Below are 23,418 nucleotides of genomic sequence, written 5' to 3'. Positions count from 1 at the left end.
TCCGGCTTCCTCCCACTTCCAAAGACATGCACCTGGGGATAGGTTGATTGGCAACACTAAAATGGCCCTATTGTGTGAATGTGAGTGTGAATGTTGTCTGTCTATCTGTGTTGGCCCTGCGATGAGGTGGCGACTTGTCCAGGGTGTACCCTGCCTTCCACCCGATTGTAGCTGAGATAGGCGCCAGTGCCCCCCGCGACCCCGAAAGGGAATAAGCGGTAGAAAATGGATGGATGGATGAACTTTGTGTTTGTCATGAGACTCTATGTTGTGGCTTGTCCTGCTACCTAGCTCCTCAACCGCTAGGGGAGGCCCTTCCATACAGTACGGTGGCATATATGTGTTGTTATGACGCTGCACGCGCTGGTGTGGGCTTTTTTAACCGTGTCACTAGAAGACATTTTACTCGCAGTTTGCAAAACTTGTTCTGCAGAAACTTCACCAGGAGGATAAAAAGACAAGCTTCAATACAACAAATTTGATGAGTCACTTTAAAATTCACCATTGTGAAGATTAATTGATACAGTACTAAGCTGCCTGTGCTGCTAAGCCAGGACCTAGCGGTATTAGCGATGACTGCAGCAAACGTAAAGCCCCAAAACTGATGAAAAAGCATTTGATTAGATGAAAGCGTTTGAAAGAAAAGATCTTAAAGGGAAATCTAAATGAGTAGTTGTTTGATTGACTTCATGGTTTATCTGAAGGCACAGGCTTTAGTTACTTACCCGGTATGATTTATTTGTTGAAAAAATGCACTTTATTATTTGAACCCTGATTTTTTAATGTTCTACAATTGAATGTTGCATTTCTATCTATATTGTCATCAACAAGAGATGTGACTCCAGTTGTTTCTAACTGTAATGCAAAATCTTATTGGCTTAGTTCTTTTGGTCTCATCCATGTATGTTGTGTTGGACAGATTGTTTTTTGTTTTTTCTGAAATCCTTGCAGAATGTTGGACTTGCCTGTTGTATGTCAATCAATTTTAAATATCAATACACTCCATTGGAATGATTCTAATTATTTGCATAAGTCAGAATTATAGTAGGAAGGCTATTTGTAATCATATTGTAGTTAGTTAACAGAATAATATTAGTTCACATTTTATTCCCTTCAATATATTTGTATATTTTTTTGGTAGTGTGTTTACATTTTGGCCAAAAGTGTGAACTTTTGAATCCATTACTTGTCACAAAATATTGTGTAAATAGATATATACATAAATATCAGTTATCGTTATCGGTTGTACAGGTCTGGAATTTGTTGGTATCGGTTCAAATGTCCATTGTTGCCCTTATGTGGGCCTACCGAGGATGCCGTAGTGGTTTGTGTTGTGGTTTGTGCAGCCCTTTGAGACACTTGTGATTTAGGTCTATATAAGTAAACAGTGATTGATTGATTGATTGATTATTGTTCATCTGTACTTTAAACTAATCTAAACATGACACATGACGGCAACATTCGCAAGACCTCTTTAGAGATGAGATGGGGCTTAGCCCATTTGCAGGTGAGCTTGAAGTACATTACGTAATGTGTCATGCAAACAGTCAAATCTAGTCCTTACTTCATGGATATGTTTTTCACTGGGAACACTTTGGTTGCGTGACAAAAATACCAGTAAACGCTTCTGTGTACATCAAGTGCAGTATTTATTATTTTTGGTCCTGATCAGATTACCCATCCACAAGTGTGAACTCAGCCTTCGACAGAGGCTCATGTGACCTACCGTATACTAGATAACATTGGAATTTGTGGAACAATCCAGCCTCACATGATTGGGTTAGGGGGCGAAGGGGGCTCATTACGAGCCAGAGATTGTATTTTTCCCTCCACCCTTGGCTGCCTCCACGTTGCTTTCACACACTTTCATCTTTTTGGGTGAATTTAACAGAGCAACAGCTGGTTTCTCTTCCACGCAGTGGCACTCCTCCATGCTATATGTGGAAGTAGCCATCTTTCCATCATCTTCTTCAAGCTCTTGATTTCCCCCCACTTCATCTTCTGTATCCTCAAACCTTCATCTGGCATCCCCATTTTCATATTTCTATCGCCATCATTCATCCCTTGCGTGATATGTGGTTTTGTTCTGGCGGATTCTATGACAGATTTTGTTTTTATGGGTGCTAATGTAGGTCAGTCGTAAATCTTTTGTTGTGAAAGTGAACATAGTGATGTCACACATTGTTTTCTGGGATACCGTGGTTTGAGTTTTTGGAACGTCAGCAAGAAGTGACTATATCTGGACAGAGCTGGATGAGTGCACATTTTGGGAACATGTCTTAGGAAACCGTTAACTGGATTTTTGTTTTCAAGGTATAATACACTATCTTGCATTTTAGCTGGCATTTGTACGACAGTATATCTCCTCCAGTTACAATATTATAAAAACGAAATCTGGATCTATTTAGGAGTAGTCCATTTACAGCTTACAGGTACAATACACAGCCATTATTGTCTAAGGATGTACTAAAGTCCGTATTTTTGTATTTTGACACGGACCAAATTCTGCCAGTTTTACCAGGCACCAATTAATGTGATATATGAATTGCGCCATGTTGCGGTGCCTGGGTTGTGCGTGGCGTCACACCAGGTTGCAGACTATTTTTGCACTTTGGCACTTGGCAGCACTGACTTAGCCAAACTACCTCTCAAGTAATGTTGACATTTTCAATGCAGACAAAACTACAACTTACAGTATGAAAACTTTTTGGGGTGCAACAAAAACTACATTCAGTAAAGACTGAACTGACTCGCTAACGCATCATAAACTATACACTACCGCCATCTAACATCTTGGACCTGCAACTGTAATTGCAACTTATTTGTCATACGTAAACATGAGACTCAGAAATGCTTATTAAAACAAGATATCAAATCCTCGGTACCGGCAATTAGTATTGTATCGGTACAAATGTATCGGAACATCCCTGCAATGTACTGTAATTTTGTCATCACCTTGGGCTGCATGAATGCTGCTGGCAACTGGGGAGCTGCAGTTTATTGAAGAGATGAGATCTAATATATACTGTAACCCGCCTTTTCTTGGGAAAGGTAGAGTTTCATACAAAAGTGAAGACACACATCACATTTGTAAGACCGCATATCCTATCAAGGGGCAATTCTATCGAAAGTTAAATTCCATATACTTTAGAGTAGTCGGTCTACGTACATGACTTAAGCATTATTGCCCTTAATAGCTGACAACACAAGTGGGTGCACCTCACAATGACCAAAGTGTAAATATGTAATTCAACCACCATTGTTTTCCAATTTTGGCTTAATCCTCTTTATCTATGCTCTAGTGGAGACGTATCACTCCTCTGCCTTTCTTCCTCTTTTCTTTCCGCTTGAGGATGCCCCACAAGTGCTCATTTGTCTTCAGATCTTCAGGATGCTTACTTGGCTATTCCATCACCCTCATCTTCGTCACTTGTCTTCTTGGAGATGTGTTAAGACTCAAACTGGCCTGATTTCTGCTTCCCAATGTCACAGTACATGTTGGAATTCATGTGTCACCTCAATTACCACTGCTCCAAAGTTTCTGGCAGCACTCATGCACTGCCAAATCATGACACAACCACTAAGACATGATGATTTTCATGTTCATTTTTGTTGCCAGCTATTTAGACAATAATGTTTGTGTGTTGATTAATTTTCAGTTGCAAGTACATATATACAAGCTGTACACACACTACTCTAAAATATATCCAAGTTTACTTTCTATCGTAGTGTTCCTAAATAGAGATATACTGTAATAAAAAGGCTCGCTGACATTTAAGGAGTGCACTGCTTGTTGCAAAAATGAACAGACATCATTACATAATGTATTTGATGCCGAAACCTGTTGTGGGATCCAAGAAACACACGTTTAAAAAAACAGAACACTCCAAAGCTGCACACTGTGACTTGTGCAGTAGCCAAGTTCTTCCAGCAAGTGTGCTTAACACACAGACCCAGCATGACTTGAACAGCGCAAAAACCTGGCTTTGAGCATTTGTGCAACGTGATGTTGTCTGCAAGTTTAACCTCTGACTCCATAGCCTGAAGGACACATTTGAGTAAAAACCTGAAAGGGAACTCAGAGATTTATCAGCTGTCGGCACTGTCGTCTTTTCAGGGACATGAAGATCATAAAAAAAACTTTATGCGTTTTCCCATTGAGGATAAGTGGTGAAGGATTCCTGTAGAAATGATGCTTGGAATCGCTACATTGATTTGAAATTAGATTTTTTTGGTACAGTACAGAGACATACATTTTGTGGGACAGGAAGTATAACAGCCCTGTGATATTGTCACAGTGCTTTTGTCTCGCAGGAGGCTTTGCTAACTATAGTGCCAAGGAGAAACCAGAGTTTGAAAACCATTTTTTGTCGATAATTTTTTGTACCGAAACAATTTTCCGGTGAAATGCAGACAAAGACGTGGTTAAGACGAAATCATACACACGCTTAAAGCTCACTGTTACACTTGACTGCATTAACAATCCCCAGCTAACAGTAAACGTTTGGGGGGGTGGGGGAATGGGGGGGGGGGGGGGGGGGTGTTATCTTTTAGAAATATCACCAATCAACAGTTTTAAGGTTTGAATTGTGTTCCCTTACGTCGACCTAAACGAATAACACAGGTGTACTTACCAAACTGTGATTGTGGCTTATCAGTATACCCTTACTGATTACTGAAGTTGCAATTGATGGTTAGTTGGGACAAACGACCCTCACAAACCTTTAATCATTCCATCATCAATCGTAAGTGTAATCCAAACTTATATCACTTAGCCAGGTACAACTTTAGGTCAAACATAAGACAGAATCAAGTCCTACCTCTGCTTCTCCGTGGCGTGGAGGGACCAGACAAGGCCATACCGGCGATGAAGACCACGACGAGGAGGACTAGAAAGCCTTGCGGGCGCCGCTGCATCCTTATCATGGCTGCTCTTTTCAGTCTCGAAAGATGAATGGATGAAGATGCGGTGCTACTTGGAGAGTCTTTGTAGAAGCCTCTAGGACTAGTGTGACTGCAGGTTTTAGATGCTCCTGCACCTTCTATACCTCCCTGGTGGAGGGGAGGGGTCAGAGGAAGGCTTTCTCCAGAAAAGGAGTTTGTCCAAACATCCCGCCTTATTTTCAACCCCTCCCCATCTTCCTGCTTTTTCTTGGTGTGTCCACACCTACTCTGCTTTCCATCTGCAGCAAAGGCCCTCTGACACAAGTCATTGTTTTCATTCTCCTTCTGCTTCTTGGTGTGTGCGTGCGTGCGTGGTTGTATGCACGGAAAACACACAACTTAAGCTACTGAAGAGTCTGCATGGATGTGTTGTTTTAACGAATGAGCAATTGAGGTGCGGAAGGTTAGGTGCCTGGAGGCTTGCCTGCGGCCCTAGAGGCCTTCGGTCACAGGTCACATTCTTAACCGTTTGACCGTGGTTGACAAATTGGTTGTTTAAAAGTTGTGGTAGAAATAAGAAGGGGAGGTCGGTGGGGACCAAATGTTAACTTCGTAATGTGCGAAATCTTGGGTGGTTTGGTGCCAGCTTGTAAGAACGTGGGACTGGTTGGTGAAAGGTTCTACTCAGGCTTTAAACTGAGAGTAAAAATTTAATTTTGCCATAATGTAAATGCGGAATGCAAATGTGAGTCCAGTATTGGGACCCTTGAGCAAACGGACGGAACTCCGCCCTACCTACCTATTGTACAAAATCCAAAACCAGTGAAGTTGGCAGGTTGTGTAATTCGTAAATAAAAACAGAATACAATGATTTGCAAATCCTTTTCAACCTATATTCAATTGAATAAACTGCACAGAAAAAATATTTCATGTTCGAACTGAGAAACAACATTTTTGTTTTGCAAATAATCATTAACTTACAATTTAGTGGCAGCAATACATTGCAAAAAAGTTGGCACAGGGGCATTTTTACCACTGTGTTACATGGTCTTTCACTTTAACAACAATCTTAATTAACGGTTGGGAACTGAGGAGACCAATTTTTGAAGTGGAATTCTTTCCCATTTTTGCTTGATGTCCAGCTTAAGTTGTTCAACAGTCCGAGGTCTGCATTGTTGTATTTTAGGCTGCATATTACGCCACACATTTTCAATGAGAGACAGGTCTGGACTACAGGTAGGTCAGTCTAGTACCCGTACTCTCACCTTGAAGCCACGCTGTTGTAACACGTGCAGAATGTGGCTTGGCATAGTCTTGATGAAATAAGCAGGGGCGTCCATGAAAAAGACATTGCTTGGATGGCAACATATGTTGCTCCTAAACCTGTATGTGCCTTTTCAGCATTAATGGTGCTTTCACAGATGTGTAAGTTACCCATGCCTTGGGCACTATTGCACCTCCATACAATCACAGACGCTGGCTTTTCAACTTTGCGCCTCCAGCTGAGGACACAACGTCCACAGTTTCCAAAAACAATTTGAAATGTGGAACACTTTTCCACTTTGCATCAGTCCATCTTAGATGAGCTCGGGCCTAGCGTAGCAGTCTATTCAATTAAATATAATTTAAAACGGATTTACAAATAATTGTATTCTGTTTTTATTTACGATTTACACAACGTGCCAACTTCACTAGTTTTGGGTTTTGTAATAAAATACACTGAATGTAGAAATACAAACAATATTATAGTAAAAAAACATAGAAAATATTTTAAAATATATAAGTAGAGGGGTTAGTGCGTCTGCCTCACAATACAAAGGTCCTGGGTTCAATCCTGTGCTCGGGATCTTTCTGTGTGGAGTTTGCATGTTATCCCTGTGACTGCGAGAGTTCCCTCCGGGTACTCCGGCTTCCTCCCACCTCCAAAAACATGCACCTGGGGATAGGTTGATTGGCAACACTAAATTGGGTGAATGTGAGTGTGAATGTTGTCTGTCTATCTGTGTTGGCCCTACAATTAGGTTGCGACTTGTCCAGGGTAAACACCGCCTTCCGGCCGAATGCAACTGGGATAGGCTCCAGCGACCCCAAGAAGGGACAAGTGGTAGAAAATGGTAAATAGATGGATGGATAAGTATACAAAAATAAATATTAGATATTTATTTGTAATAAATATCAAAAAATAAATTTAAACACAAATTACTGACTTCAGTCAACCTTTGCCATATCACGCTTCACTTTTATTTTTGTGCATATATTACTTTTTTTCAAGCATTAAAATGGCTAAATAAACTAAAAAGATACAAACTACAGTTGTATTGGCCACTAGTGTAGAGCAAACCATTCAAGGCGCACTCTTTAGTATTGTGGCAACTGATTGGCTCAGCCTCAGGCAGCAATTACTATATCAGATAAAATAGTGTAAACTGGAATAAGGGTGATATTTCATGTCTAAAGGTTTTGCATAATGTATAAAAATCTACTACGAAGATCGTAAACAGGTTTTTATGCCTTACCTATTAGAATATTGGATTTATAATTAATGATTCTTACTTAGTGGAAATTACCAAGTTGAGACGATAAACAAGGGACGACTGTGTATACCAAAATCTATTAAATTTAGCAATTTTCCCATAATATAACCAGAGGCTTTACTTTCAACTCAGGCACTGGTTACATTTTGACTACCTACCTCTCTGGCCACACGGGAGTCCGATAAAAACTCCTCGTGCCGTGGTCGTAACCACCACTCATCCCTCGATCGCACTTACATAACAACCCGCGGAAAGGATGAAAGGCAAGCCAAGCTTACACACACTACACGCTGTTGTAACAGGTTGCTTGGCATTGTCTTGTTGAAATAAGCAGGGGCATCCATGAAAAAGACGTTGCTTGGATGGCAACATATGTTGCTGCAAAACCTGTAGTTAATTAATGGTGCCTTGACCGACGTGTATGTCACCGATGCCTTGGGCACTAATACACCCCCATACCATCACAAATGCTGGCTTTTGAACGTTGCGCCTATGATACGACGTCCACAGATTCCCAAAACAATTTAAAATGTGAAATCGTTAGACCACAGAACACTTTTACACTTTGCATCAGTCCATCTGCGTGGCGCAGTTGAGAAAAAGGCTGTGCCAGCAACCTGAGGGTTCCTGGTTCAATCCCCACCTTCTACCATCCTAGTCACGTCCGTTGTGTCCTTGAGCATCAGGATCACCCTTGCTCCTGATGTGTCCTAGTTAGCACCTTGCATGGCAGCTCCTGCCATCAGTGTGTGAATGTGTGTGTGAATGTGGAAATAGTGTCAAAGCGCTTTGAGTTCCTAAAAAATAAAAAGGTAGAAAAGCGCTATACTTTTAGCTGCCACTATGATGTGCAGCTAAAAGTAACACTTCAAATAATAATGTGTGATGAAGATCACACATTATTGTGTGATGTTCATTTACTGTTTACCATTCACCATCTTAGATTAGCTCATGCCCAGAGAAGCCGGCAGCATTTCTGGGTGTTGTTGATAAATGGCTTTCGCTTTGCATAGTCCAGTTTTAACTTGTACTTACAGATGTAGCGACGAACTGTAGTTACTCATAGTGGTTTTCTGAAGTGTTCCTGAGCCCATATGGTGATATCCTTTACAAACTGATGTCGCTTTTTGATGCAGTAGTGTAGGGTTGGGCAATATGGCCTTTTTTCAATATCTCAATATTTTTAGGCCATGTCACGATACACGATATATATATCAATATTTTTCCTTAGCATTGAATCAACGCTTGATGCATATAATCGCACCAGTATGATGATTCAATGTGTCTACATTAAAACATTCTTGTTCATACTGCATTAATATATGCTCATTTTAAACTTTCATGCAGAGAGGGGGATCACAACTTAGTCAATTGACCAAAACTGTATTTATTAAACAGTTATTAAGCAGTGGCACAAACATTCATGTAATTTCAAAACAGAAAGTGCAAGATTGTCGAAGATATTTTAAAACAAGCTCTGAGTATACTTTTGTGCATGATGTCACTAAGATGACATATCAAAACAACACTAAAGTGCACTTTTTGTACAGAACACCACTAAAATAGTTTAAAACAAATAAAGTGCTCTTTTGTGCATTATGTCACACAAAATATTTCAATAACTGTCAAATAAAAATGAGCTGGATAATAGGAAATCAAATTTTGTATGTCCTTTGTTATGTGTAGGTTCCTGCGGACATTTTCTCCTTCTGTTGTGGACAATTTTTTTCATACGATGTTGATCTGGAAATGGTTGCCTCGGCATTTTGTTGGTGTGGCACCAAACGGAGATGTTGACATGCGAAGTAATCACTCTTCATTCTCTAGCAGGTGACTTTTGAAATGATGCTACATATTAGCAGTAATGCTACTTTTTGTAGCAACGCTTTTGCCCCGCACTTGACAAATTACGGTTGTCTGTTCGACATATTCCCATTTGAAGCCAAACCCCCGCCAGATGATGCACCCCGTGCTGTTTTTCTTGGGGATTAGTTCTTCCTTCATTTGTTACCAGATTTGCACCTTCTTTCTCTTGTATTACCACTCGCACCACAGCTAATGTTACCCATGCTGCTACTTCTCTGCTATGTAAGAAGGGGCGCTTGTTTAAGTCTCTGTGAGCCTGTAGTGTAATGCCCGCAGCTAAAAGCAACTGCGTGAGAACCTATAGTCTGATATCACCATATAGTCATTTTCTATATCGAACAGAGACAACCCGCAATATATCGAGTACATAGATATCGCCCAGACTTACAGTAGCGCCTGAAGGATAGAAGGTCAGAGGCATTCAATGTTGGTTTTCAGCCTTGCTGCTTATGTTCAGTGATTTCTCCAGATTCTCTTAATTTTTTGATGATATTACAGACCGTATATGGTGAAATCCCTAAATTCCTTGCAATAGCTGGTTGAAAAATTTTGTTCTTAAACTGTATGACAATTTGCTCATGCATTTGTTCACAAAGTGATGACCCTCGCCCTATCCTTGTTTTTGTGAATGACTGAGCATTTAATGGAAGTTGCTTTCACACCCAATCATGGCACCCACCTCTCCTCAATTAGCCTGTTCCCCTGTGGGATGTTCCAAATAAGAGTTTGATGAGCATTCTTAAACTTTCTCAGTGTTTGTAGCCATTGGTGGCAGCTTTTTTTTAAACATGTTGCAGGCATCAAATTCCAAATGAGCTAATATTTTCAATAAATAACGTTTTCCAGTTCGAACTGTAAGTATTTTGTCTTTGCAGTGTATTCAATTCAATAAAGGTTCAAAATGATTTGCAAATCATTGTATTCTGTTTTTATTTATGATTTACACACCGTGCCAACTTCACTAGTTTTGAATTTTGTAGTATTTTTTACCAGAGGTGTCAGTAGTCCTACACTAGTGTAATGGAAGTTGTCTAAAATCTAGCCTTGATGAAAGTTTAAAGTGATTTTTGTGTCTGTAGCTTTAATGTTAATGAGCTCTGTTTGCCAATGTCTGTTTCAGGCCATGTCCACACAAACACGGATACTTTTTTAGGTGTTCAAACATCTCCATTGAAACGTGCATTATTAAATACAATCATTGTTCCCACGCAAACACAGAGGAGCTTTTTTTGGCCAATCAGAAGAGTCCGTGCTGTCATTTTCCGGTGGTGGCACTAAGTGTGTATGGCGGGTCACACAAAAAGCATACTGACTATGGCTGCAACGGTTCATCGATAATTTTGGAAAAATATTTGATTTAGCGCGCACATGAGAGCGGTGGTGTGTGGGTGCCAGGATCTACAATCTGAGTTTTTATCTTAATTTTTATTATTGCGCCCATGTTGATTTCAATGTTAAAGATGTGCATTCATAAAAAAAAAAAATAAAAAAAAAAAATAAAAAGATTTTGGCAAACATACATTTCCCAAATTGTTGGTTTTAACTTTTTCCCTAAAATTTGCGTAAAGGCTATAAAGAGTGTTTTATGCGATTAATCAAAGAAACGTACTTACTTAATTACTAAACTGACAGCTGCAGCCCTAATATTGATGTGTCTTTTTGTCAATGTAGAGCAAATTTATCAGTATATTTAAGCTAAAAAACACTAAGTCCTTTCAGTATGCTTAAAGCCAGCAGGCCAGCGTTTTTTTGCCATTGTACTCATCGGGGGTGGAAATGATGGCGCACAATTGTGACATCGTCAGATGAGGGAAAAACAACAACTTTCCGTTTAAGCCGTCTACACGTGGAAGACACTCTGGCCAGCGTTTTCAAAAGTGTGCGTTTTTAAGGAGAACAAAAATAGCATTTTGACAAGAGGCCAAAACATACAGGACTATATATTTTTTTATTATTTGCGTTTGTGTGGACATGGCCTCAAACATAGTGAGCCTTCAAGAAGAAGCGCTATTGTGCATTTCATCCACAGACTGTGATACTTTAGTGCAATTGTTCTTTGCCACAATGTGCTTCAAATATTGCTGCCGACAAGACATATTTCTGGCCAAAATTAAGTGTTAAAGTCTTATACGTATTACAATGTAGTATTTTACTTATCTTCTGTTATGTTGTAGAGATCGATGAAAACGGGTTTGACACACCTGTGTTGGAACATTAAAAAGTGTCTTGCATAATAGTTGAACCTATTAAGTTCAAATCTCTACTTAACGTACGTCATAACTGACACTTTCCAGGCCCGAAACCACACAGGTAGAGCGATGTTCCTATACTGTGACGGGTACAGCTCTGTTGGCATATTTTGTGACCTAAGGGCTGCAGAAGGAATAAAGTTAGGCAAAACATTCAATCAAGATACTACAACTTTCACGTTTGCGCATGCGTTTGCGACCGCCAAACCAATTTGGAAGCATCTTCTAAGGAGTCTGATCCCTGCGTTTTGCTCAGGCCTCCTGGTTTGGCTCCCAACATTAGCGAATAAACACACACAGTCAGCTTTTTTTGGGAGTTCAAATAATCGTTAGGGCCTACCACGATATTCCATGGAAACATTGTCCCTCATCACGCGCCCTATAAATATATTCCCTGCTAATGCCAGAAAGGCACTCTACAGGTCAAAAGTAGCACAAACGTGCCTTTTGTGACAGCGTTACATCCTTCTTTCAAGTCAGGGCAGTATATCATTGTTTACAAGCAGCAAGTTCACCATCTTTACATGCGTTCCTTCCCTTTTTTAATGGTGGCCAGCCAAGACTTTCTGCTGGGCCTCATGGACAGAACGTGAAGCGTATGTGTTTTGTTCATGGCGCACACATGTTGGCCAGCACGTGCGTTAGTCCGAAGAAGTTGATTATCCCACATGTCATTACACGAGACAGGAAATGAGGGTGCGCGCCAGCCAGCCAGTCAGCCGGCCAGTGGGGGCGTGTCTCCCAAAGAAAGCAGGACTTTAGCAATGGAAGTCCCTGCGAGAGCCCATTACATTTAATAATAGTAATAATTATTGTTATTACAGTATGCATGGGTGATGGACGAATGTGTAGTCAAGCTAACCTGGCCTGCTGTATGCTGACGGGATCTGTTAGTTGGGAGGCAGGCAGTTCATTACATCATGTTACATAACAAAGCCCGACCTTTTTTGAATGGCTGTTCACATCTTTAGCGACATTGTTGATCATATTTGTTTTCGTTAACCCCTTTTGGCCATTCAGTTTTTGATTTTCAACCCACTTTGCAAAAGATATTAATTTTGAAAATGTTTCAAAAAATGGTCTCGTTTTGTTACTGAAATTAATGTAAAATGGCAAAGCTAAACAAAAACTACACACAATTGTACCTTGGGACCCAAAAATGTCCCTTTTAAAGGACATTTTTGATCCAGCCTTTCATCTTAAAAAAAGCTAATGCAGCCCCTCATTTTAGGATTTTTAATGTAAAGGCAGCACCATCCTCTTACTCTAGAGCTGTCCAAAAATCTGTACAATACATTTACAATGACAAAAATACTAATATGATAATTTTACAGTGGGGAAATATTAGTATAATTTAGGGTAAGAAAAATATTAATAAAATAAGTCATAACATTTTCGTAAAAACTTGTTAGTTTTACAGTGGGGGTTAATAATAGTATAATATTTTTTTAATGGTGAAAATATTAGTATAATTTCGGAGCAGGTGAAAAATTGTACACTAATTTTACAGCAGAGAAAAATAGTAAAATAATTGTATAGCAGGGAAATAAGTACAATAATTTTACAGTGGAGAAAACATTGGTATAATAATTATACAGTGGGTAAAACACTGGTGTAATAGTTTTACAGTGGAGAAAAACTCTACAGCAGTTTTGCAGTCCAGAAAACCGTTATAATTTTACAGTAGGTAAAATTTTACATTGGAGATTATATTAGTTTGATCATTTTAAAGTAGGGAAATATGTGTGCAATTTTACAATAGAGAAACAAATAGTACAATGATTTGTACTAAAAATACTAAAGCAGTCTTTGATAAGCTGACCTTTTTATGCCCTGTGGAGCTTTTAGTTAAATGTGACACTGTAGAAAAATCAAATGCATAAAATCATTGTTGCTGCCGATCATTAGTGTATAAAAAAACAAAAACCTAATATAATAATCATAACAATCCGATACAGTCCTTGAAGTGTATTTTATGAAAAATTAGTCAGTAAATTGTTTGTTGATGGGTATATTTCAGGCTAAAGAAAGAATGAAGTGGTTGAAGTTGAAAAAACTAATATGTATATATATATTTTTTAAATTTTAATCAATGTTTTTAGTTATTCCTGGTCATTATGGACAAATGGATTCTTATGGATAATTGTTTCTTGAGTCCATTTAGTTGTCCTATGACAACATTGTATGTGGTATTTCCGGCAATAACAAATAGTTTCACTGCAAAGTATTTAATCTAAAGACACTAAGGACTGCAATTTAAAATCTTTGGGTGCTCTCTTTTTTTGCATGACCTTAAATGACATGGTTGTCGCCCACTATGTGTTGTGGTTCAAATTATTTGGAATACATACAAAAATCCTCAAAGTTTTCTGATTGTCAGTCAAATGGTCAATGACTTACGGACATAAATATGTTTTAACTTTAAACCATGTTTTTTAAACAACCTCGCTCAAATTTTGCACACGTGCTTGACAGTCTCCTAAATGTGTGTATTAAATGTACAGTAATGGTGATTGGGCAAAACACACCAATGTATATTTTGTAGAGCTGTGTGAGAAATTGCAAGTCAGTCGACCATGTGGTAGGACAATTTGTGCGGTACGTGCAGGAAAACCCATCAAAATAGTCATGAAGTGCATCTTGTTTAAAGCGTAAATGTGTTCAACTTAGCTTCTTTCCACATGCTCTTTTTTTCTATGCTCAGAGCTATTACCTGATTCCAGAAAGAGGCCCTCCATGCTCGCTGTGTCTCTTTCTCCCCACGTGTGGAATTTAGTCTGGTTTGTATCAACATGCAGAACAATGGCGCATATACGATGCTCCAAGTAAGCCCTCAAACTTTTTTTTGATTAGCACGTGTTCATGCGGTTCACTCATCACCGTCTTTTGACTCTTGTGTTTACTCAAAGTCTTTTATTCCCCGCTTGGGAATAGAAACAAACCCAGAGTTCCTAATAAAGTTTCAACGTTCCTTTTAATATTTTTTTCACCGCCAATCGTGATTATTGGTCGTCACGGTAAAGATTAAAAGGGCATGTGACACCAGAGACTCAATCTGGAATCTGCTTCTTTGTTGTTTATGTTGAGATTGCCATAGGTAGAATAAGTGTGTAGTAGTTACAGGTGTATAGTCGTGTTTAGTTGTGTGTAGTAGTTACTGGTGTAAAAGTTGTGAATAGTAGTTACTGGTCTATAATCGTGTTTAGTAGTTACTGGTGTAAAGTTGTTACTGACGTATAGTACGGTATTTAACGGACCATAGGGCGCAACGATTATAAGGCGCACTGCCGATAAATGTCTATTTTTTGGGTCTTTTTTCATATATAAGGCGCACCAGAATATAGGGCGCATTAAAGGACTCATATTATACTTTTTCTCTAAATGTAAAACACTTCGTTGTGGTCTACATCAGTGGTTCTCAAACTTTTTTCAGTGATGTACCCCCTGTGAACATTTTTTTAATTCAAGTACCCCCTAATCAGAGCAAAGCATTCTTGGTTGAAAAAAAGAGATGAAGTAAAATACAGCACTATGTCATCAGTTTTTGATTTATCAAATTGTATAACAAAATATTGCTCATTTGTAGTGGTCTTTCTTGAACTATTTGGAAAAAAAGAAATAAAAATAACTAAAAACTTGTTGAAAAATAAACAAGTATTGTGCAATTATAAATAAAGATTTCTACACATAGAAGTAATCCACAACTTAAAGTGCCCTCTTCGGGTATTTTAATAGAGATCCATCTGGATTCATGAACTTAATTCTAAACATTTCTTCACAAAAAAAATAATCTTTAACATCAATATTTATGGAACAAAAAATCTAGCTATCAACACTGAATATTGCATAGTTGCATTTCTTTTCACAGTTTATGAACTTACATTCATAGTTTGTTGAAGTATTATTCAATAAAAATATTTATAAAGGATTTTTTAATTGTTGCTATTTTTAAAATATTTTTAAAAAATCTCACGTACCCCTTGGCCTACCTTCAAGTACCCCAAGGGGTACGCATACCCCTTGGGGTATGCGTAACATGTAATGGTGGTTCTTTGATCAAAATGTTGCATAGATTATGTTTTACGGATCATCTTCGAGCCACTTCCTGACAGTCGCTTCCGGATGCGCCGTATTGTGGGCAGTCTTATTTATGTTGCTTACCTTCGGCAGCGTCTTCTCCCTGTCATCTTTGTAGTAGCGGTTAAGCGTGCAAGGACGGGAGTGGAACAAGTGTCAAATGATGGTGCTAAATCACCATTAATGATTCCTGGGCGCGGCACCGCTACTGCCCACTGCTCCCCTCACTTCCCAGGGGGTGATCAAGGGGATGGGTCAAATGCAGAGGACAAATTTCACCATACCTAGTGTGTGTGTGACAGTCATTGGTACTTTAACTTTAACTGTTTTAATGACATTCAGACTTCAATCAATAACAGAGCAGCATCTCCTCATCCGGAAACAACAACACTGGAAATGTGTCCTGTGAAAAACTGTCTGTCCAGAACTCTAATAACTAAAATTCCTTGGGTGAATAATGTAAACTCACTACACCGGTATGGTTTAGCGCTGTAATGGCGAGTAAGAACTTTACAATACTTTATAATAGATATAGCAACAGCGGAGGATGAATTCCACATATCAAGAAGATAAAGAAAAAAAAAAGCTTATCGACTATGGTGCCATTACCGACTACAAAAGCGGACACGCACAATTTTTCAGGATTTATGCAGATCCCAGATACAGATCAGCAGGTACCAGAAGGTAGGAAAAGTTGCTTTTGCATTGCGAAAACAACCCGCCAGATATTGTCTTATCTTATACACACACCATAATAATACTTCTATGTTGAAGCACATCAAACGGTGCACCTAGAATTATCTCTTATATTAGAACTTATATTTTATACTGGTCACATTTATCTACACTACACCATGTACCAAATAAAATTACTTCAAGATGGGTAAGATCAACCAAATGTATTCCTTACATTAGGCGCACCAGGTTATAAGGCGCACTGTCGAGTTTTGAGAAAAAAATGATTTTAAATGCGCCTTATAGTCCGGAAAATACGTGTATAGTGGTTACTGGTGTAGAGTCGTGTATTTTAGTTACTGGTTTGTAGTTGTTACTGGTGTGTAGTTGTGCATACTTGTTACTGGTCTATAGTTGTGTATAGTAGTTACTGGTGTATAGTAGTTACCATGAATTGATTAACGTGGACCCCGACTTAAACAAGTTGAAAAACTTATTCGGGTGTTACCATTTAGTGGTCAATTGTACGGAATATGTACTGAACTGTGCAATCTACTAATAAAAGTATCAATCAATCAATCAATCAATTACTGGTGTAGAGTTGTGTATAGTAGTTACTTGTCTGTAGTTGTGTATAGTAGTTACTTGTGTATAGTCGTGTATAGTAGTTACTGGTGTAGAGTCGTGTATAGTAATTACTGGTCTCTAGTTGTGTATAGTAGTTACTGGTGTATAGTCGTTACTGAGGTATAGTCGTGTACAGTAGTTACTGGTGTAGAGTCGTGTATAGTAATTAGTGGTCTTGAGTTGTATATAGTAGTTACTGAGGTATAGTCGTGTACAGTAGTGACTGGTTTGGAGACATGTATAGTGGTTATTAATATAGTCTTTGGTTGTGGTTACTGGTGTATAGTTGTGCGTCGTGGTTACTGTTGTATAGTAATTACTGGTGATCACTAACTTTCTCATTACAAAGAACGTTCAGGATCAGAGATGGCCCTAAAGCAGGAAAATCATTTATGGTATCTAATTATTTTTCAAATAAATGAAAGAATGGTTTTTACTCGTTATTTTTAAATGTACTCAACTATATTTTACATTAGAGTTGGTGCCCCAAACTTTGTCGACACAGGAAAATTTGATACTATATTTTTTTTAAACAAAATTTTAAATGTTTTGAACAATTACTTTTTTTAATTGAAAAAAAAAATATTAATTGAATATGTAATTTAACACATGTAGTAATGAAACATTTTATGAGTAATATTGATATTACTCATAAAATGTAATATTAAATATAATTTTATTTTATATTATATAATATTAAAGCGGGCTTCACGGTGGTAGAGGGGTTAGTGCGTTTGCCTCACAATACAAAGGTCCTGCAGTCCTGGGTTCAAATCCAGGCTCGGGATCTTTCTGTGTGGAGTTTGCATGTTCTCCCCGTGAATGCGTGGGTTCCCTCCGGGTACTCCGGCTTCCTCCCACTTCCAAAGACATGCACCTGGGGATAGGTTGATTGGCAACACTAAATTGGCCCTAGTGTGTGAATGTGAGTGTTGTCTGTCTATCTGTGTTGGCCCTGTGATGAGGTGGCGACTTGTCCAGGGTGTACCCCGCCTTCCGCCCGATTGTAGCTGAGATAGGCGCCAGCGCCCCCCGCCACCCCAAAAGGGAATAAGCGGTAGGAAATGGATGGATGGATAATATTAAAGCACCTTTATGGATTTTTTTTTTTTTTTTTATCTTAATTTTCAATTATAGTACAGAATATGTCAAACGTGTTATTAGGGACCGAATGTCCCTTTGGGACAGAGGACCCTATTGTATTTCTAAGGTTTTATTATTATTATTCTTTATTATTATTCCGCTGCATCTTTGAGCTGTAATTTGACCCCCTTAACATGCTTCAAACCCCACCATATTTGACACACACATCAGGACTGGGGAAAATTGCCATCTAATAAAAAAAAAAAAAAAAAAAAAAACTCAAAATTGCGCTCTAGCGCCCCCTAGGAAAAACACAGACAAAACTGCTTTTAACTTCCGTTAGGAATGTCGTAGAGACATGAAACAAAAACCTCTATGTAGGTCTGACTGAGACCTAGATTTCAAACATTGATATCTTTGAGCAAAAATCAACAGGAAGTTGGCAAAAACCCCTTCAAAACAAAAGTTTCCTAAAAAATTAAATTTTTGCCTCTTTGAAGTGTAATTTGACCCCCTTAAAATGCTTCAAAACTCACCAAACTAGACACACACATCAGGACTGGTGGAAATTGCGATCTAATTAAAAAAAAAACCTCTGAATTGCGCTCTAGTGCCCCCAAGGAATAAAACAGACAAAACTGCTCTTGGGAAGAAAACACAGACACAACTGCTTGTAGGAATGTCGTAGAGACATCAAACAAAAACCTCTATTTAGGTGTCACTTAGACCTACATTTCATTTATTGACATCCTTCAGCAAAAATCAACAGGAAGTTGGCAATTACCCCTTCAAGCGGGTAAAGATATGTTGTCTGGGTGATGGCAGGAAACACCAGCGTGTATGGGTGAAAGAAAGAAGCACAAGTGTGACCCCAGGAAGCAGGGAAGGTAGGTAATGTGCAGGTAAAGATATGTTGAATAGGTAAAGGCAGGAAACACCTGCAAAAGTCAGTCCCATCCATCGCTGCTTGCAGCTTTAATTTCTATTTGTAATTGTAATTAGAATAATTAAACATTTGAATTGGTAGCCTAAACTTTTGGAAATTAATTGAAACAATAATTAATTCCAACCATTTAATTTTCAAATAAAAATCTTTTGACTAATTTATTTTCATTTAGCACAAGTTACCGCAAAGCAATAACATAACAGGCATATATTGTATTGTTCTTTTTTATATATATAAAAAAAAAATCTTATGTTTAGATCATAATTATTTAAAACATTTTAAATAAATAAATTTATATTCTGATTTTTTTTTTTATTCAAAATTGAATTGTAATTAATTTATTGTTTTCCTTATAAGGTTCAAAAATATGTACGCAATGTAGTATTTACACAAACGTAAATGTAATCAAACATTTATTTTGGCAAAAAAGAATGGTATTTTTTTTCCTTGTTCCTTTTTTAAAATAAAACCAAATTTTTCAAATACATTTTGACATTTAGAATGTAATTAAATAGCAATCAAAAACAAATTTAGAATATGAATATTAATTTACAACAAAGGAATAGTCCTTTTAATATTAAAATGAAAATATATAATTTTCCAACTTGCTACTAGAGTATATCTAATCAAATGTGTATGTTAAACAAAAATGAATAACATATCACAATGCAATGGGCCTGTTTAGTTCATTTTCCATGCGGGTTTTTTTTTTGTTTTTGTTTCTATTATTGAATGCCCAGCGGGATTTATTGCAGTATTTCTTCTTTGTATCTATTAGTTAGGTTGTGTTTTGTTTGTAGCTGTGTCTTTAGTGTTGGAGATGTCCAATATTGTATCTTATATTACTATCATATAAAAATGAAACTGTTAGCACTACTTTAAAATATTGTTCTCCTGTGTAATGCGGGCGTACCTAATGGATTGTCCAGGGATTGTGCTGCAAATCCTTTCATTTGTGTGAATAATGAAAGGACAGGGAAAGGATGGAGGACAATGGGTATAAGGCTAAGCGTTCTGCTTTAGTCATCACTGCCTTTTTTATTCTTTTCCATAATTTTATTGCTTTTCAGCACATCATCGGGCTCACCTGCCAGCATGAGCCACGCAAGCACAAATCTGTGTCACGGAGGGCCAACAAAAAAACTTGACAAGGTCTCATAAATGCGGTAGTTTTTGGTGCCAGTTTCCGTAAGGCGTTCAGAGCGAAACATCCAGAATTTTGTCCTCACTCGTCCATAGCCACCATTAAAAAAAAAAAAAAAATCCTCAATAAGTGGAAAAGCAGTGCTAAATTCCCTATTGGTATGTGACACTTTTCATATTAGGACGAATGTTCTTCTATTTTTTTTTTTTGCACTCTACTTTTGCTCGCCAGTCTCTTCACTTAGACTGTTGGAAAAAATTTAGAACTTTATCACTCACAAGTAGGGATGGGTACCATTTACTTGTACCTGGCAATTGGTATCGGTACTCAACAGTACCAATTTTCAATACTTTAGTGTGTTTATGTGTTTGTATTTTTTCATCCATCCATCCAGCTCTTCCCGGGGGATCCCGAAGCCTTCCCAGGCCAGCCGGGAGACATAGTCTTCCCCGTGGCCTCCTACCGGTTGGACGTGCCCTAAACACCTCCCTAGGGAGGCGTTCGGGTGGCATCCTGACCAGATGCCCGAACCACCTCATCTGGCTTCTCTCGATTCAAATAATAAAATATATATATTTTTTTACTTTTAAGACTGAGCTGATAACTGTGCTGTCTAGTTGTTATATCTTGTTTTCTTTCACCTCCGAGTCTAATTGGCAAATATCCATTCATTTCAGCTGGTTCTTTGTGTGTTACCATAGTCAGGATGTAGTCTTTGTCATTAGTTAAAATGGACCAAAGTAGTATTTTGTTGAGTCCTACAAAGGGTTTATACTGTACATATTATACGTATTACACACCAGCTGTTAATTGTAGTTTTGATCACCAAATTTGCAGGTGTTAAAAGCTCCATATAAAATCTCTCCTGCTAATCAGTAGCGTGTATCTCGCACAACCAAGAATAATCCTCCGAGTCTTTTATTGGGCGCCAAATAATCATCCATGCCACACCCACTTCCAACTCCACTCTACTAAATTATCTTAAAGCTTGCGCATTGAAAAATTGAGCTCTTTAGAGTTTTTTTCTCCAGTATTCTTGCTTTGTTGGCATGGAACATTTTTAACATTACAGCAGTCTGCCACGACGTCGTGGGTATGAAATGTGGTACTGTTGGTTTTTACGTGACTCGATACTCAGTAGTACCGAAGGCACTCGGTCAGTACATATAAAAGTACCAAAATTAGGTTTGCCATCCCTACTCAAACACTTTAACACTGTAAAAGGTTGAAAAGTTACTGAAAAAAGGGTAATTTGTGAAGCTAAGAGAACATACATCAGCATGTTGAGTAATAGTTTCAGGCATAGCTCGGGAGTCTATTCTGGGACCAAGACTATTTAATATGAACTTTTTTTCTTGGTCTATTTCATGAGTTAAAGTTATACATAGCCCTGTTATGCAAAATACACCACTGGTTCTCAGTGGTGTATTATCTCTAGAAACTGACGTGTGTAATATTACAAAAGCCTTTAAAGGCCTACTGAAACCCGCTACTACCGACCACGCAGTCTGATAGTTTATATATCAATGATGAAATCTTAACATTGCAACACATGCCAATACGGCCGGTTTAGTTTACTAAATTGCAATTTTAAATTTCCCGCGAAGTATCCTGTTGAAAACGTTGTGGAATGATGACGCGTGCGCGTGACGTCACCTGTGGTAGCGGACATGTTCTTCCAGCACCGAACACGGCTAAAAGTCGTCTGCTTTAATCGCATAATTACACAGTATTCTGGACATCTGTGTTGCTGAATCTTTTGCAATTTGTTCAATTAATAATGGAGACTATAAAAAAGAAAGATGTTGGTGGAAAACGGTGTATTTCGGCCGGCTGTAGCAAAACAAACACAGCCGGTGTTTCTTTGTTTACATTCCCTAAAGATGACGGTGAAGTTTTAATATGGAACAAAGCAGTCAAGTGAACAAGTTTTGGTGAGAAAATTGTGGTAATAAGTTGGCTCTTACCGTAGACATGAGCGGAGCTTGTGTCGTTCCTCCTGCAGCTGTCAAAGAGGCAGCTGCGACTCTCTTGGCTCCTCCGTGGCTTTCCTCAGAGACACTGGCGGTCATTACACCCCGCCGACTTTCAGGTATGACTATAAAATCTCACTAAAACATTAGTAACACAATAAGCAGATAAAGGATTTTCCAGAATTATCCTAGTAAATGTGTCTAATAACATCTGAATCGCTCCCACTGCTCTCGTCTTTTTTTTTCTTTTTCTACTACTCCTTCAATCTCATTATTCTCATCCACGAATCTTTCATCCTCGCTCAAATGAATAGGGAAATTGTCGCTTTCTCGGTCAGAATCGCTCTAACTGCTGGTGGCCATGATTGTAAACAATGTGAGGAGCTCTACAACCAGTGACGTCATGCGCACATCGTCTGCTACTTCCGGTACAGGTAAGGCTTTTTTTATTAGCGACCAAAAGTTGCAAACTTTATCGTCGATGTTCTCTAGTAAAATCCTTTCAGCAAAAATATGGCAATATCGCAAAATGATCAAGTATGGCACAGAATGGACCTGCTATCCCCGTTTGAATAAGACAATCTCATTTCAGTAGGCCTTTAAGTTAGCACTATTTCCAGAGGACACTCCTGCATTTTGTGACAGAAATCAACCAAATTGTTGTGGTCGTGTGTATGAATAGAAATTATTACGATTTTTCCGCTTCCAATTGCACTTTCAATTCTCTTTAACAATTTGCTTTATTTAGGCTTCTCTTATTGATTCTATTTTGAAAGAAAGAGGGGAAAACACGTGGATTAAAATCAATGTTGTCCAGTGTAGAAGTAACAATACCTTTCAAAGCTTCCAGTGAGGTCTTTAGAGGCACATATGTAGCATAGTATAATTTTTTTTTTTAAATACATACAACAAATTAACATTAGAATTTAACTAAATAAAACGTGGAAATTGTGCAAGAATGCAACATGTGATGTTAACTCATTATATGCAAAGTAAGATATGTGAAGCTATTATTTATTATATTTTTAATGATCATGGCTTACATTTTATGGATCTTGAAATGAAAATGTGGCGTTGCAAAAACAGTAAGCCATAATCCATCTCCTACCGCTTATTCCCTTTTCAGGGGTCATAAACAATAAATTTAGGGGGCATCCGGAATTGAACCAGAGACCTCTTGATCTGCAGTCAAATGCTCTACCACTGAGCTATACCCCCTGTAAGCAATAATTATCACAATTATTACAAACAAAGGCTTGACATATTACTTTAACTGTAGTGTGTTGATATCAAATATTAGTTAAGCATTTGAGTTCATTGCTGACATGAATGAACTTTTACAAGTTGTATAAATGTTTAG

At 38.2% G+C, this 23,418-nt stretch overlaps 1 protein-coding gene and 1 non-coding gene across 8 annotated transcripts in view; both read right to left on the bottom strand.

Annotated features, from left to right (window-relative positions):
- The window catches only part of LOC133538319 (target of Nesh-SH3-like), a 74,235-nt gene extending 69,199 nt beyond the window's left edge, over positions 1 to 5,036 (bottom strand). For 2 of the 7 annotated variants that reach the window (XM_061879845.1, XM_061879846.1), the window contains exon 1: positions 4,821 to 5,036. In XM_061879845.1, coding sequence (XP_061735829.1) covers positions 4,821 to 4,926 — 106 coding nt within the window. In that variant the 5' untranslated portion in view covers positions 4,927 to 5,036. The remainder of the gene's footprint in view (positions 1 to 4,820) is intronic. The other 5 variants (XM_061879848.1, XM_061879849.1, XM_061879850.1 and 2 more) reach the window with 3 other exon arrangements.
- An 18,168-nt stretch (positions 5,037 to 23,204) lies between these two features.
- Positions 23,205 to 23,276, bottom strand: trnac-gca (transfer RNA cysteine (anticodon GCA)). The gene has a single exon. It is a non-coding gene; the product is annotated as a tRNA-Cys (tRNA).
- Positions 23,277 to 23,418: the final 142 nt, after the last annotated feature.

The sequence above is a fragment of the Nerophis ophidion genome, linkage group LG19, assembly GCF_033978795.1.
Source record: "Nerophis ophidion isolate RoL-2023_Sa linkage group LG19, RoL_Noph_v1.0, whole genome shotgun sequence".
Lineage (NCBI taxonomy): Eukaryota > Metazoa > Chordata > Actinopteri > Syngnathiformes > Syngnathidae > Nerophis > Nerophis ophidion.
This window is presented reverse-complemented; position numbering and strand designations above follow the sequence as displayed.